The sequence below is a fragment of the Vidua chalybeata genome, chromosome 2 (genome assembly GCF_026979565.1).
Source record: "Vidua chalybeata isolate OUT-0048 chromosome 2, bVidCha1 merged haplotype, whole genome shotgun sequence".
Taxonomy (NCBI): Eukaryota; Metazoa; Chordata; class Aves; order Passeriformes; family Viduidae; genus Vidua; species Vidua chalybeata.
In genome coordinates, this window is record NC_071531.1 from 63,136,690 (window position 1) to 63,151,735 (window position 15,046).

The 15,046-nt window shown below is 41.7% G+C and overlaps 1 protein-coding gene across 10 annotated transcripts in view; it reads right to left on the reverse strand.

The window, feature by feature from the left end:
* Positions 1 to 6,657: 6,657 nt before the first annotated feature.
* The window catches only part of CD47 (CD47 molecule), a 30,341-nt gene continuing 21,952 nt past the window's right edge, over positions 6,658 to 15,046 (reverse strand). For 4 of the 10 annotated variants that reach the window (XM_053936289.1, XM_053936290.1, XM_053936291.1 and 1 more), the window contains 3 exons: positions 13,986 to 14,017; positions 11,633 to 11,657; positions 6,658 to 9,010 (listed from right to left, as the gene is read on the reverse strand). In XM_053936289.1, the coding sequence (XP_053792264.1) occupies positions 8,982 to 9,010; positions 11,633 to 11,657; positions 13,986 to 14,017 (86 nt within the window). In that variant the 3' untranslated portion in view covers positions 6,658 to 8,981. The other 6 variants (XM_053936281.1, XM_053936286.1, XM_053936284.1 and 3 more) reach the window with 6 other exon arrangements.

A 15,046-nucleotide genomic window follows, 5' to 3' on the forward strand; every position in this document is an offset into this window, starting at 1 on the left:
ATTAAATAACATCACAGTAGTTTTCAGCTTGCTCACTCTATCACAGAAAACCTTTATCACTACCCACAGACCAGGTAAGGGAGGACATTTTAGGTTTCTACAGTGGCACCTGTTTATCTGTGCCAGCCAAAACCTCACAAACTTCCTAGAACAGCAAGTGCCTGGCTCCACTTTCATTCTTAACTCCAGCTACAGAGGGACTGTTTCTGAAAACCTGTTTTGTAATTACAGTGCAGGATACAAAGCAATCTATTTCCATACTGGGCTCCTTTAATTACAATTTATATAATTTTATTATGATCCTTAAATTCTCAGTGTTTCTTGATGTGGGACAAATCAAAGCTTCCAAGCTCTACCTAGGCTAACTACCATACCTGCAGAGCTCTGCACACAACACAGTACCTTTACTTCATCTTCAATAGGTGAATTTTCTTTTTCACTGAGCTGAACTAGTACAAAATGCCAGAGAACCCTGATCACGTTTTTCTTCAGTGAAACTAATTTTGCCTGTGCTCAAACTTAGATGAAATTAATTACAATGAATAGATCTTAAAAGTCCCTTTTCTCCTTACTGCTGTCTGAACTTCTATTTGTCCTTGGATGAACCTTCTGGTTAACAGCACAGTGGATTTCCACTGATTTGTTGGGTTTTTTCCCCTCTTTCCCATGTATCTAGTTTATTAAAGAATACAGCTTTTTTACAGAGAAAAAACAAACAAAAAAAAAAACCCAAAAAAACAAAAAGCCAACAAACTCAAAACCAAAAAAAAAAAAAAAAACAAAAACCCCAACTACCTAGAATACAACCAAATGTTCTTGCTTTAAAAGCAATTCCTGCAGCATTTCTGGAAAACAAAAAGGAAAGTTAAATGAATGCAACCAAATACAAACACAAGTACCCTCAAGTCAAGTTCTGAAAAACGTTGTCTCCTTTGTTTTTCCCCAGGTCTGGTAACCATTCCAAGTTTAACCTGCTCCTACCTATTGTGAAGCCTTAAAAGAAAGGCAGAGGGTGTGTGAGATGGGGTAGTAAGGGGGAAGACTAATTACTAGAGCAGTTTCAAAATCATTCAGTATCTGCAGGTACATCAATTGTGAAAGACAGCAAAATCCAGTACTTTAATTCAAGTTGAAGGTGTGCCAGACCTTACTCTGCACCAAGCAGGTGCTGTGCCCAGGGGACATCACTGAGGTATGGAGGTAAGTCTGACTTCATGTGACAACTGCACATCCTCAAGGACCTCCATGTGCTAAGCTGCTTGGTCACATGCAGACAGCAGCACTATACAGAATCATGGAATTATTAAGGTCAGAGAAGACCTCCAAGATCATCAAGGCCAACTTTTAACTGAACATCACCCTGTCACCAAAACTGTATCACTGAGTGCCACATCCAATGACTCCACCACTTCCCTGGGGAGCCTGTTTCAATGCTTGACAACCCTTTCAGTGAAGAAATCGAATTAGTCCCATAACTCTGGATCATCCAGAAGTATCAATTTTAGCAATGTTAGGAGAAACTGTTCACACTCTTCTGGCAAACTGGAAGTTCCTATGCTCTTTAATTCTCCCACCAAACTTGTATTCATGGCAGACTCTCTCTTCCCTTCACAGCACCCACTCTCCAGCCCAATAATTGCAAAAGCTTTCTGTCTGCAGTCCTTAAAAAAAGCAAGCAAAAGAACAGAAGAAACCAAAACTTGTTTCAACATTGGAGCTTTCCTCCCCCAGAGCAGATGATCCTTGACTCCGTGCTATTTACATTAGTGTATTAAATTTTATTGCCAATTCATCATTTCATTGAAAAATAGTCTGGTTCTGCCCTTTTCTTGTACTTTTTGAGTACTCCTTGCCCTTTTCCTGCAGCCCAGCTGCAGTGTGAAGGTTTTGGAGTGTACCTCCAAGGCCATGCCCTACCCCTGATGCACTTCTGCTGCAGGCACAGTAGGGAACCAACACGGAAAGAAGAGGGAAGTCCAGCTCATACTTTTTCATCCTGAAAGCTTTGCAAGAGTCCTCAAGGATACAGGAAGCAAGAGGTACTGAAGTCCAAGACAGTACTGGCTGCATCTATGACAAAGGCATAGAGCACTGGAGCACAAAATAATTATTTTCCATAGGAAAGAAATATAAATTGTTCTGCAAAGTGGAAATGAACCAAGAGGCTGTCCACTTCTACTCTTAGGCAGGTAACTCAGTAGCAACTGAATTATCAAGCTCTGATCAAGTGCTTTCAGAAGGCTTCTGGACTGGAAGTTCAGGTTTGGGTTGGTTTTCCTGGTTGAACTGACTGGAGCAGTCCAGATCACAGGTACTGGGCATCACTGATGGTACCATGTTGAAATATTCTCCAGTCACATACATTTAGATTAGCACCATTTCTCTCACTCCAAAGTTCAAACATGCAGTTTTCCTGAACTTTAGGACCAGTTTTCCTGAGCTTGCAGTTCAGAACTGTTAAAATTCAGTTTAAATAGCTCAAATTGTGGTTCATAGCTTGTGGCAAGCACATTTCTCTCTCCCTCAGGATTTTTTTATTGAGGTGCACAGAGAGAAATGAAAGAGAAAACAATTTCTATTTCTGCTCCTTGTTTTTCTCTTGTGGAATGTGTTTGGAGAATTGTTTACCTAGAGTGAGCACTTGGTTGGATCATGGTGGATTGTTTGGGCCTGAGAGCCAATCGGATCCACCTGTGTCTGGGCTCTGGAGAACAGGGTCACGAGTTGTGAGTTAGTGAGATATGATAGTTAGAGAAAGTAGCATGTAGTATTTAGTATCCCCTTTTATATAGCATATTAATGTATTATAACATAATTATAATAAAGAACTCATTCAGCCTTCTGAAATAGAGTTAGACATCATCATTCTTCCCATTAGGTTCGCCGACATCTACAACAAGTGGTGACCCCGAACGTTGGATGAAGAACCAGGACCTGGATCGGTCCACAGCCGTGATTTAACACGGGAAAGGAGGTGAACCCTCTTGAAAAGGCATGTCCGACGTCCCTGTGAGGGATAGGGGAGGTAAGACGCCGTGGGAACCCTTTCTATTGGACCAGGTGCAGCCCCGAGCAGTTTGCCGTAACTGGACGCCTCTGCCTTCCTTTGAAAGGTACTGATTTTCTGATAATAGTACTACCCTGATCTAGGGTGGACTTTAACCTTGGGAAGAGATGTCTGCAGATTTCGACATAGGTTTGTCTTGTGTACATGGCCCTATACTTGCCCTCTGGAGAGATTTGGCTCGGGTCAATGGAATTTCTATCCCTGATGATGATTTTTTGGAGTTTCTTGAATATGCAGACACTCGTGTTTTTTTCGGGGATCTGGCTTTTTCCCTGAATACAGAGGCTTGGAGATCCCTGTATTTCCTCATCAGGCAAAGCATCATGCGAGATCTCTGGGCGTTTCGATACATGAAAGTTTATTTCGAGCTTCTTCCGATAGTCCAGTCTTTGCTGCAGGTGCTCCCCCGCGAAAAGGGGGGGGCAGAGCCTTTGTCCGTGGCTCAGAAGTTTTCTTCTGCTTCTGCGCAGAGGGAGCATCCTCCACCTCCTCCTCCTCCTGCAGCGTGTGAGCCCCGCCTCCAACGTCCCTTCGGAGGGTGCGGAGCCGCTCCCGGCGGCGGCGGAGACGCCGCTCCGCCCGCCGGTTTCCCCGTCTGCAGCCGTGCCTCCTCCTCCTCCTGCCCATTCGGAGCTGGGAGACACACCCGCCGCTGAGAGCCAGCCTGAAGCCACCTCGGCAGGGGCGGAGATGCCGCCTGCGCCGGCTCCCGCGCCGGCCCCTGCCTCGGAGTTGTCAGCCACGCCTCCAGCACCGCCCGTCATCGCTCCTGCGGCGGCGGCTGCGCCCCCTGCGCCAGCGGCTGATCCCTCCACAGCGGTCGGTTCCGCCGCGCCGGTGGTCCCGCTCGCCGGCTCGGAGCCTGTTCCCGATGCGAGCTGTGATGATATAGAAGATCCCCAGCCTGCGGCGCCGGCCGAGGACCTCCCCGCGCCGGCTCCGCCGCCGACATCGGCTGTGATGCGCGCCTCGCCGCCCGCACCGGCCCCCGCGCCGGCCCCGCTGGTCCCGGCTGCCCCGCCGCCTCCCGCGGCTTTCGCCGGGTCGCCAGGCGCTGCCAACAGCAGCGAGCAGCAGCAGCCTGGGGCCGCGTTGGAGCGGACCCCGCCGTCTCCAGTCAGCCCGGGGTCCCCTCCCAGCCTGTTCTCTGCTGCTGGCGCTCCTCGGCAGCTCCTTGCAGCTGCCGCGAAAGTGAAAGTTATGAAGTTTAGTGCCTTTCTGGGGAACAGTGTTTTTCTTGGTCCAATTCTTGCTTGGGTGGGGGATTCTCGCCGGAGCTCGAAGCCCCTCGCCCCTCCCGCTCACGTTTGGGGGGCGGGGGCGATGAGTTCTGGGAATGCTGCCGCTGGTCTTGTGCCCGGAGAGCGTGGGGGTGCTGCCGCCAGGGGTCAGAGCTGCGTGCCGGCCCAACCGTGCCGCAGGTCCTGAGAATCAACATTTCTCTGGGAAAAACACCTTCTCTGCTGAGCCCTGGGGCAGTTCTTGTGCCATGCCCTCGTTTGAGGAGCGGGGCCAACCGCATCCTGAGAGGCTGTGGCTGCGGCTACGGCCAGGCGCGGTGCGGGATGAACACAATGCTAGAAGACTTGCCGTGACACTGGCCGCATGGTGGGGGTGGGCTGTGAAGATGAAGATCCCGCCCCGCCGGTCGGGCTGGGACCGATTGGTCCAGCCCCCCCGGCCGGAGGGCCCCGTGCGCCCCACGGCCGGGTTTGGGATCTTGGCTCCGCCCGCATGGACCGGGGCCGTCAGCTGCGCAGGGTCTTAAAGCCTGCTACTTGCTGGGCATTCTGATTCCGAGATTTATAAAAAAAAAAAAAAAAAAAAAAAAAAAAAAAAAAAAAAAAAAAATTAGATTTAAGATTAATTAAATAGAGGTGGTTGAAAAGACAAAAAACAAGGAAAAAAGTGGTTGATTTAAGAGTTTTGGCCATGGGATTTCAGATATTTTTTTCAGTTTTTTTAATTTGGTGATGGTTTTTGCACAAGAAAGGCATGTTTGCATGGTTGACAATCAGCCCAGAGTTGGTTTTATCAGTTGTTGCAGTCTCTGGGATGACATTCAGTGTTTTGGTATTAGATAATTATATGATGTCACATTTGGTTTTTGTTTATGGGTTTTTAATTGTTGTTTGGACTTTCTTCAGTTGTTTTGTTTCAGGATTCAGCAGTTCTCTGTTTCAGCATTGAGAAGGACTTTTGAGGATGTCAAGATCAACATTTCCAATCAATGGACACCTTCTCCCGAGAATCAGTTGATTGGACTTGAAATTTGAGCATTCTTTTAATTGTTGTTTGGGTTTTTATGTTGTAAGTTTTGTTTTAGAGATTTGATAGATGGTTTGCAGGTAAAGGATCTCGTTGAACATTCCACATCAGCATTTGATTTGGCTTTTGATTGATAACTAGCAAATTGATAAGGGGACCTCTTGAGATGTGTTTGCTCTCTTTTGCAGGACCCTGCAGAAGAATTGCAGATGCAGTTTTTTTATTTTTTTTAAATTTATACTAAAATGGTGATATGTGGCAAGCACATTTCTCTCTCAGGATTTTTTTATTGAGGTGCACAGAGAGAAATGAAAGAGAAAACAATTTCTATTTCTGCTCCTTGTTTTTCTCTTGTGGAATGTGTTTGGAGAATTGTTTACCTAGAGTGAGCACTTGGTTGGATCATGGTGGATTGTTTGGGCCTGAGAGCCAATCGGATCCACCTGTGTCTGGGCTCTGGAGAACAGGGTCACGAGTTGTGAGTTAGTGAGATATGATAGTTAGAGAAAGTAGCATGTAGTATTTAGTATCCTCTTTTATATAGCATATTAATGTATTATAACAATTATAATAAAGAACTCATTCAGCCTTCTGAAATAGAGTTAGACATCATCATTCTTCCCATTGGGTTCGCCAACATCTACAACAATAGCTCCTTTAGAGAGGAAAAGTGCATCTAGGAGAGTCACAAAACATTTCTTCTGAAGAGACATTGAAGTTCAACAGCCATAGTCAAAAGTCACCTTGAACAAACAAGGCAATTGCCAATAATTTCCACTGTTCCCAGCAGCTCAGCTGCACTGAAGAGGATGTGTGAGTGGAAAGCCTATCAGGCAGGACTTGCAGCTCCTCTCTCCACAGTCAAACGAACATTAAAGACAACTTCAGGAAATCCAGAACTCATCCAGCAGTGCTTTAGCAGTAACACAAGGAATCCTCTTCCCATAGAAATACCACTGCAGGGCCGCAAAGACGGAGTGGACAGAGGTGCTGCTCTGCTGTTTCTGAAGTTACAGTGGCAGCAGCAGCTTGTTACTCCTCATTTCCTCCCACAGCACACTTGGGTGACAACACTTGATGGCTGATGTTGGAGAGTGCAATTGAAGTTATTACAAGACAGCCTACACACTTGCTTCACCATCTGGATGACCTTTCTAAGGAGAAACACACCCAAAATCATCTGCAGCAGCCTATGTAACCCTGAGAACGTTCCTGAAGATCCAGTAATACATAAAGACAGGGAAAAGAGCAGCTATGACTATGAATTTATGGAAGCAGCTACGGAAGTTCAGTGTGTTGGCAACAAGAAAATCTCCCGCAAAAACAACTTAAAATGATTTTATTAAGTATATTAGTACAATATTTACAAAACCATTTCATGTTTCATAAATAAAAACAGTTTCTTGGGTAAAGACTATATAGATTTTTAGCTATTTAAAATGTCTATATATTTATATATACACACATATGTACACACACAAATGAAAGCATACAGTTATGAACAACTTTGGTTTAAATTACTGGTGGGAAAGGGCTGGCTGGGTGTACCAATGACTTTTTGAACTCTCACTTTTAAATTCCCACCTATAAGAAATCCAGCCCTTAATGCAACAGGATGGTGGGTTTCTCCCATTTCTGGGTCCACAATTCTGCAGCCCATAGACAGCCACTGAGCTCCTCAGGTTTTGACAATTCCTAGGAACAGCTTGGCCTGATCCCACGGTGACACAGTGGGGTTCTGCTGCAGTTTGCTTTACAGAAATTAACATAAAGCTACTATACATAATTGTTTTTATAAGGCAGAATACCTCAACAGAATTCCAGTTGATTTGTTTTTTTATTCCTCCACTACTAAGACTTTCAACTTACCAGAGGGAACCACTAGTTATAAACAGGGAGCACTGCACAATACTAAATTAGAAAAACTTTTATTCTGAATTGTAATGGAGAACTATCTCCCATCTTTAGTTAGGTATCACTGAGATTATGGAAAAACCTGCACCAAAAGATTCATCTGTAAGAGCTCAAACCTTACATGAACATTCCCACTGGCAACATAGGACAGTAAATGTGAGCCATACACAATTCTCTTTATTGCATGGGTGACCCTCTTCCCTGTGTCCAGTTCCACTGATCCCAGTGAGGGCTGGCCCACAGCTTGCTTTAAATGGTTCAATCCAGCAGCCTTGGCAAGAGGGACGGTTATGACAGCACTTACTATAAAATCAGACATCCCAATTTTGCTTTGTTGAATTCTTAATACGACTCGGAGCTCAATGTGCAGAGACCCAAACCCCTGCAACATGTACCCACAACATGGATATGAACCTTGGTTTGTAACATTCTATTCTGAGAAGTGCCAAATTACTCAGGATCTTTAAAAACATGGATTTTATTATGTGACTGTTTGGCAACAGCTTTCCAAACCAAGTTTTAAAGTGTTAGAAGGAAAAAACCATGTGTGCCTTTGAAATACAGTACCTTAGTACAAACAGGAAACAGTGTCAAGATTTCTACAAAGCATACACAAAGTCCAAGAGCAGCCAACTATATTGGAACAACTCTCAAAACAGCTGTAAAACATAGCAGAACTCATGGAATGTGCAAGTCCTAGTAAACTGATTTTTAACCATACCATTAGATATATACAGAAACTGAGCTTCCTCACTCTTCAACTCCTCTTACTTTTTATGTGTTTGTGATATAATGGCAGCAACACAAACCTGGGCCAGAAATTATATAGCTCTTTTCCATTCAAGAAAACAAGGTGTTAAACTCTGTCAAAAATACACTAAATGGGAAGCTCCTATTTTTATGAAGCATCCACAACTTTCACAAATTCACTGAGTTAAGAAAGCCTGAAATTGCTTCCAATTCCACACACTGCACAACATGAAGACACACAAGAACCACATTCAGCTTTAAGATTACCAGCTCCTGTGCTCTGTAATTCCAGTGCTGAATTAGGCTCAACAGCTGAGCAGTTTCTCATCAAAGGATACAGAGAAGGCACGGAGAGCCCTTTCACTGGACAAAAATATCAGCCACCAGAGAACACATGACTACTGTCCACAGAGAGGAATACTAATGTCTCATGGAATTAGAACTCTGTTAATAATTTCAGGAGAGCTGGGAGTAAACTCTGTACTTATGCAACTTTGTGTGTAACTTTGTATTTCTTTAATAAAAATCTGCTGAATGTCAGGAAAGATGTATTTGTACAATCTCTACTTCCCGCTTGTATCATACACATAAACCATACTTTGTCCATGCACACAAATAAAGAAAAAATAGTCTAAATGGTATCGCAATCTCTGGGCTCAGCGGGCCCATTATCAAAGCAGTGACTAATGATAGTTTTTTAAAATAATACCACTAAGGATTACTGCAGGGAGACTCTGTACTGGGCAAACAGTGCTTTTTATATTCTCACCCTCAACCATCCCATATACACCATAACAATAGAAAATAAAGATCACATGTGGGCAAACACACATGTTCCTTGCTACAGCTGCTGTGACTATAAAATTATGTCATTTATATCAAAAGCACTTTTGCCACACATGCAAAACAACTAGATTCCTGAATTTCTTCTCGATGAGTAGTGCATCTTCAAGGCCACGGTGTATCAACAATGCTGTACTTTTTATATACGCATCACATAACTCTGCAGTTCTGGGAATTTAAAAAGAAAGGAAAATAAATATTGTTTGGGAAGAACAGCAATGTTTTGTGCTGCCTATACAAGTCAGAGCTGACAGGTTGTTTTTTTTTTTTTTTTTTTTCCATTTCAAAATTGAAAGCACATTTCGCATTCAAACAGTAGAAAAAGGTGTTAGTAACAGCAAGTGATGTTTCAGCATCTCCACAAAAGAAAGGTGAACACTGTGTCTTGGAGCTTTCACTTGTGAATGTGAATATGCTGAATTGGCTCACAGGCTCAGCTGTCTGACCCACCTGTATTCTAATGCTAGTTTACTTTCACATGCTATTTTGTAAGCTGGTCAGCTTCAGCATCTGATTAATCCCTGCTTTGGTCTGTGTGTGAATTTTTTAGGGAAGGTTAACACAGAAGCAGGTAAAGCTCAAAAGGTTATTGCCTCCAGCGTGTGAGTCAGAGCATTTGCCTTCCATCTGCAAAACCTTCTGTCACTGGTTAGGAGCCATCTTTCAGAGCAGAAGAAACAGACAGATTTCTAGCTCTACCCTAAAATTAAATAGGTAGCTGACAATTTCTATGCTTCTGGAAGCTCCACCTCAGCACTAGAGGGTAGGTTTTCATAACCTAAATGAGACCCAAGAAAAAACAGGCAACTTATTTAAAATTGGATCGCCAAGCAAAATTCCACCTTGTTCTTCAGCAGGATGAGGTAACTGCAGAGAGCCCACCCTGATTTCCCTTCTGGTCTGCTCTGAATGCAATGGACTGGCAAATACCTATTTGTTTCCTGCTCTGAACTCTGTCAAGAATAAGCAGTAGTCAATTCTGGAGCAGGCCATGCCTTCTACTCCATCCAGCTCAGATTACACTAACTGGTATGCATTTATCAATGTATTTATGAGACACCAATGCACTTGTCCTTTGTACTGCAGAAGTGCTTGTATTCCTATTGGTTTAGAAAATAATTATATGAGATATTTGGATGAACCAAATGTAGTAGTCATAAGTAGCACAAATCGAACAGCACACGGTATTTGTAAGGAAACCTGTTTTTAAAACTCATACACCTTTTTCCAATTAGAGCTACCTAGTACCTCATTTATTTGCTCATTTTCAATTCATGCCTCCTAGAAATGGCATGATATAAAAGTATTTCAAGTGAGCTAACAGATTTGGAGTGAGTTTATTCTTCCTCCCAAGCTGCAAAATGTAATTGAATGCAGGAATACTAGGCTAAGAGTCTAGTGATATCTCATGACAAGCTTGCTCAGTATTCAGGGAGAAACCTAAGTAACAACAGCATCAACAAATGCTTTTTTATCCTATTCCCATGAAAAGTACACCTGTTGAATAGAAAAGACTCAATAGTATTGTTTTCATTTTCAAACCTTATCATCTAGCCAAAAATTTAAGCTCTTCAATTAGAGCAATCTGAAAAATAATAAACTGAGTGAAATCTGACTGGAATACAATCTAACAAAACCCAGAGAATTCAAGTAACACTTAAAGAGAAGGAGAGGAAGTTCATTTTAAACCACTTTCCTGTGAATTTCCATTGGAGATCACCAATTAAATGCAGAGAGAAAGCTTAGTTACAACAACAATAAAACAAACCACAAACCCAAACAGAGCAACCCACCACTAAGGAAACATTCCATGCATCTTAAATACTACATGAGCAAAAAGGAAACATAAACCTATTTGACTTTCCACATCCGATGAGAAACACAATATTGCACAGTTCTCTCACTGACTCATTCTCTTCACTGTTTAGGTATACATATTCTTCCCCTATGTTTGATATGGGATACAGGTATTCTTTCTTTTCAATCAAATATAATTTGAATAAGAACAGCACCTGCTCTGAAACCTGTCCTCCAAGTTTCAGTGAATTAGCACTGGGTAACTCTAAACATCAAAACCCTCAAATGCTTAGCCATTAAAACAAGCATCTGTTAGACTTACCATCATTCTAACATCACTCCTTTTGCATCTTTAAAAGTCAAGAAGATGGATTAGTAATGAGTGAAATAGAAATAAATGCTTCACAGTTAATATTCAGGTTAATTCTAAAATTCATTTAGAACTTGCTACTACTCAGCATGCCAATTAGTGAACATAATAGCAGAAAAAAAATTCAAAGTCATCCCTTTTTCACTGTAGATTTCCCTCACCTTAAGTGCTATCAGTCTCCCAACACCATGAGAGAGGTTCCCCAACCCAAGGAAGTATGAGAAGAATAGAGTGGCAAGCATAGATTTTGCTGTGATAGTTAAGTATTTCACCCAAATAAATCTTTATGAAGAATTAACATCAGTTTTCAATATGAGACCCTCTTCTTCCCTTAAAAGCTGGACATTTTGCAAAGCAAAGAGGGTGGACATAATAGTGTGAGATACTAGATTTGTCCTAAAATAGTCAAAAGAGTGCCTCTGGCTAGCAAGCACTGTGGCATAAAACAGGGAGTCTGGAGCTGCAAGCAACATTTCATTGAGAAATCAGACTCTTACTGACTCACAGCACCACATAAGTTGCCACACTGATCTGCCATCTTAGTGTTCTGGTACTGGGAACTAGATCCATCTTTATCCATAATTAATCCCTTAATGAGAAGATAAACCTTGAATATCACCTACCATTTAGTGGTTCTTCTACAGCTTTCTGCAAAACATTTAAAAATATATATATGTATAAAAAGCCTTCATGTTTACTTTTGGCTGGCCACAGTTAAATTACTCTAATTGACATATACAGTAAGTAGTGATTCTACAAAAATGAAGAAAGCTTAATGTTAATCAAATTAATGACTAAAAGTCTGAAAAAAATTATATCAGTCAATAGCTGCATTCTCCAAGTTGTTTTCCCTTACTGTGATGTTTACCCAAATGAAATACCCTTAGGTGGCAGCAGAAGCCATGCAGATACTACTTTTAAGCTCTAAAACCTAACTGATAATTTCTGTCATTTGATCAATGGTTAGTAACAAAGCAGCAGGACTAAAAAAAGAAAATAAAATTAGTAGCCAAGCAAATCAAGTGGAATCTCCTCCGAAAGAAATACAAATACATGACAGTTGCGCATTTATTCTAGACAATCATCAGAAACAACCCATGCAACCTACAGAAATGCTAAAAAAAAATAAAAAATAAAACAAAAATCAGTACTTGGTTAAGATGGCAGAGTTCAAAAACAAACCTTTTCTCCTTCAACTCAGGAAAATCTCAATAATAATTTTTTAAGTGTGCCCCAGTGTCAAAATGATGCCCTTCACCAATAATAGGTTTTCCATAGTCATTAGATGACACAGAATCGAAGTGTATTCTTAAAATTACTTCACACCTATTTACTGCCTCAAAGCACAGCAATATAGGCTGAAGAGCCCTTGATGGAAACAAGCAGCATGTTAACACACTCCAGATTCCACCAGGTCTTTCCCTAGCAGCCCTAAGTTCATGAACACAAATTATATCACCTGAATTCCTCTGTATCTAGCCCTCAGCTATCTGCAGCTGCAAAGAACATATGTGTACTTGCTGAGGTTTCCAATGACCTCTAAGTTTTAAAATTTCTTTTGATTTCATTCCTGTCCCCAGTTCAGAGAGTAACATGATGTTCATGCTTGTGTTGCTGTGGCTATTTATTTCTCAATTCCTTGTTGCCATGGAAGACCACCTTGCGAGGAGAGCAGCTCGTAAAGAGAACAGAGCTCTCACCAAAAGATGCTATTTTGCATGCTGGTTTCTAGTTCAAACTTTATTTACAACCAAAACTAAGTTAAGGGGAAAAAACCACCCTCCTCTTGCCCTGTTTATTTCCATTCTACAAGTAAGCACAAGGATGTTAGGTAACAGTAAGATTTCATTTTGAATGAAGCATACCTTCAATTCACTTCTCAGCTCATTTTTGTAACATCTCTTAACCTCTTTTCCTTCTATTTTTTTTAAACTCTGTGCACTTATGTTCCTTCCATAAAGGAAGACTAATCCTCTGAAATACTCTTTCTTACAATGAAAATGGATGAGCAAAAGCAAAGGAAATTAAAAAAAAAACCCAAAACTAAAAATCTCTTGTCCCAACTGCAGTCAGCTCTCACTATTAGAAACCATCTTCCTTCAACAGCTGGGTCTCAGGCTCTAGACTGGAGACCTGAAAATGTGTCTCAAATGATGGCTGGCATCCAGGAGGTGGGATGAGTTAGTATTTGCCAGATCCCCTTGCTGCAAGGAAGTTTTACTGGTATTCTACAGCTGCGCCTCTTTCCTTGCTTCTGGAAAACACCAGAAATCAGGCAGTTCACATACATGGATCACTCAAAAGCACCGTGTAAGTCTGTGAAAATTAATGTTTTGGAAATTATTATTCTACAATTCCAAACTACAAACTGAAAAACCTTCTTTTAAAAAAAAAAGGTATTTTTAAATTTGTTCTGTGTCACCTAAAGACAAGCACTTTCTTTTCAGAAGGTCTCATCCAATTAGGGGGCATTATAGGAAAAATCAGAAAAAAGGTCAAGGTTATGCCATCTGTATAGCCAAGAACTGAAGAGAATACCAAAGGGTTCTGGTGTACAAGACCGCAGGAAAAAACCTTTTTAGTCTTTCTTACAGGCTACCTGGATGTTTTGCACTCAAGTTAATGAAAAAGCTTTTTAATAAGGTGAGCAAAATGGCTTTTAAATATTCAGGTGGAAGAGTGCATTGTAAAAGAACACCAAACTTCCACCACCATTCAGTGACAGCAATGGAAACTCCATTTGGGCTGAACAGTCAGAGTAGCCCTATGTCAGGGTGGCAATTACAGTACTACAGACACACTCAATAGGGACAATGGAGACCACCAACTCACTCAACATTAGACATCTGTTACACAGCCAGAACTGTTGCTTGCTACCAACCTGGTCTGAATTCGAACTAGTGAAGAAAGGTTCAGTATCTCACTACAATCCCCTGAGCCATCTAGTCACCCCAAATTTATTAATTTTAAGCTTACCCCTGGACGAGGATGATCTTTCATTCTGGAACCTAAAATAATTACAAAAAAGTGACCAAGCAGATGAGTAAATGTCACAATCAACCAAATAAAAACATAGAACCACAGAATTGTTAAGGTTGGAGAAAACCTCCCAGAACATCAAGCCCAAGCAACCAGCAAGCCCAACCCAAGCAGCATCACCACCTTCACCACTAACCCATGTTCTCAGGGCCCACACCTAAATTTCATTTCCAATGATCATGATTTCACCATGTCCTGGGCAGCCTGTTTCAATCCTTGACCACCCTTTCAGAGAAGAAATTTTTCCTACTGTCCTATCTAAACCTTCCCCAGCAGAACTTGAGGCCATTTCCTCTCATCTTGTCACTTGTTACCTTGGAAAAGGTATTGTCTACTGATAAAACTTGCAACAGAGTTGTAACACACAGAATTGGATGTTAAAAAAGGTACTTAATTCTATGATCTGGAAATTCTTAGAGCCTCTAAGCACTCTTCTGTATCTTATCATGTACAGCGTGTGAATTGCCCCACTAGTGCAGTCAGCTCTAAAGGTGAATTAGGCTATACACTATTCATTGTGCTTATTTTGGCATGCTAGAATCTACACCAACAGTAGTGTTTGACTTCTTCAGGCAGCACAATGAAACCAGAAATGCAACATTTATGCAGACCATGGGCACACAGCATTGAAGGATATACTATACAAGTATACAGAAGTAAATCAAAGTCAATAAAATATAAATTTATTGCTGTTATTAAAAGTCTTGATTCATGTCTGCCATATTTTTGACTCAATTTATCTTAGATATCAAATATTAGGCATTCTACCTTAATTTCTTCTCTACTGGAAGTTCCCCCTGTCTCAGAGTCTATTTCTGGCTATGACCACACATGGTGTGCACACATTAACCTGGAAGACTGCATGGTTCAGTGCAGACTTGTGACTGCACTCGCTGTAAACACTTTAGCAGCTTGAGTCTGGAAGCAACATCTCCTCAGTTGCAGAGTTCTATGTCCACAGAAGGTGGACAACAAAGAGGTGTTTGAAGAGCCTGTGC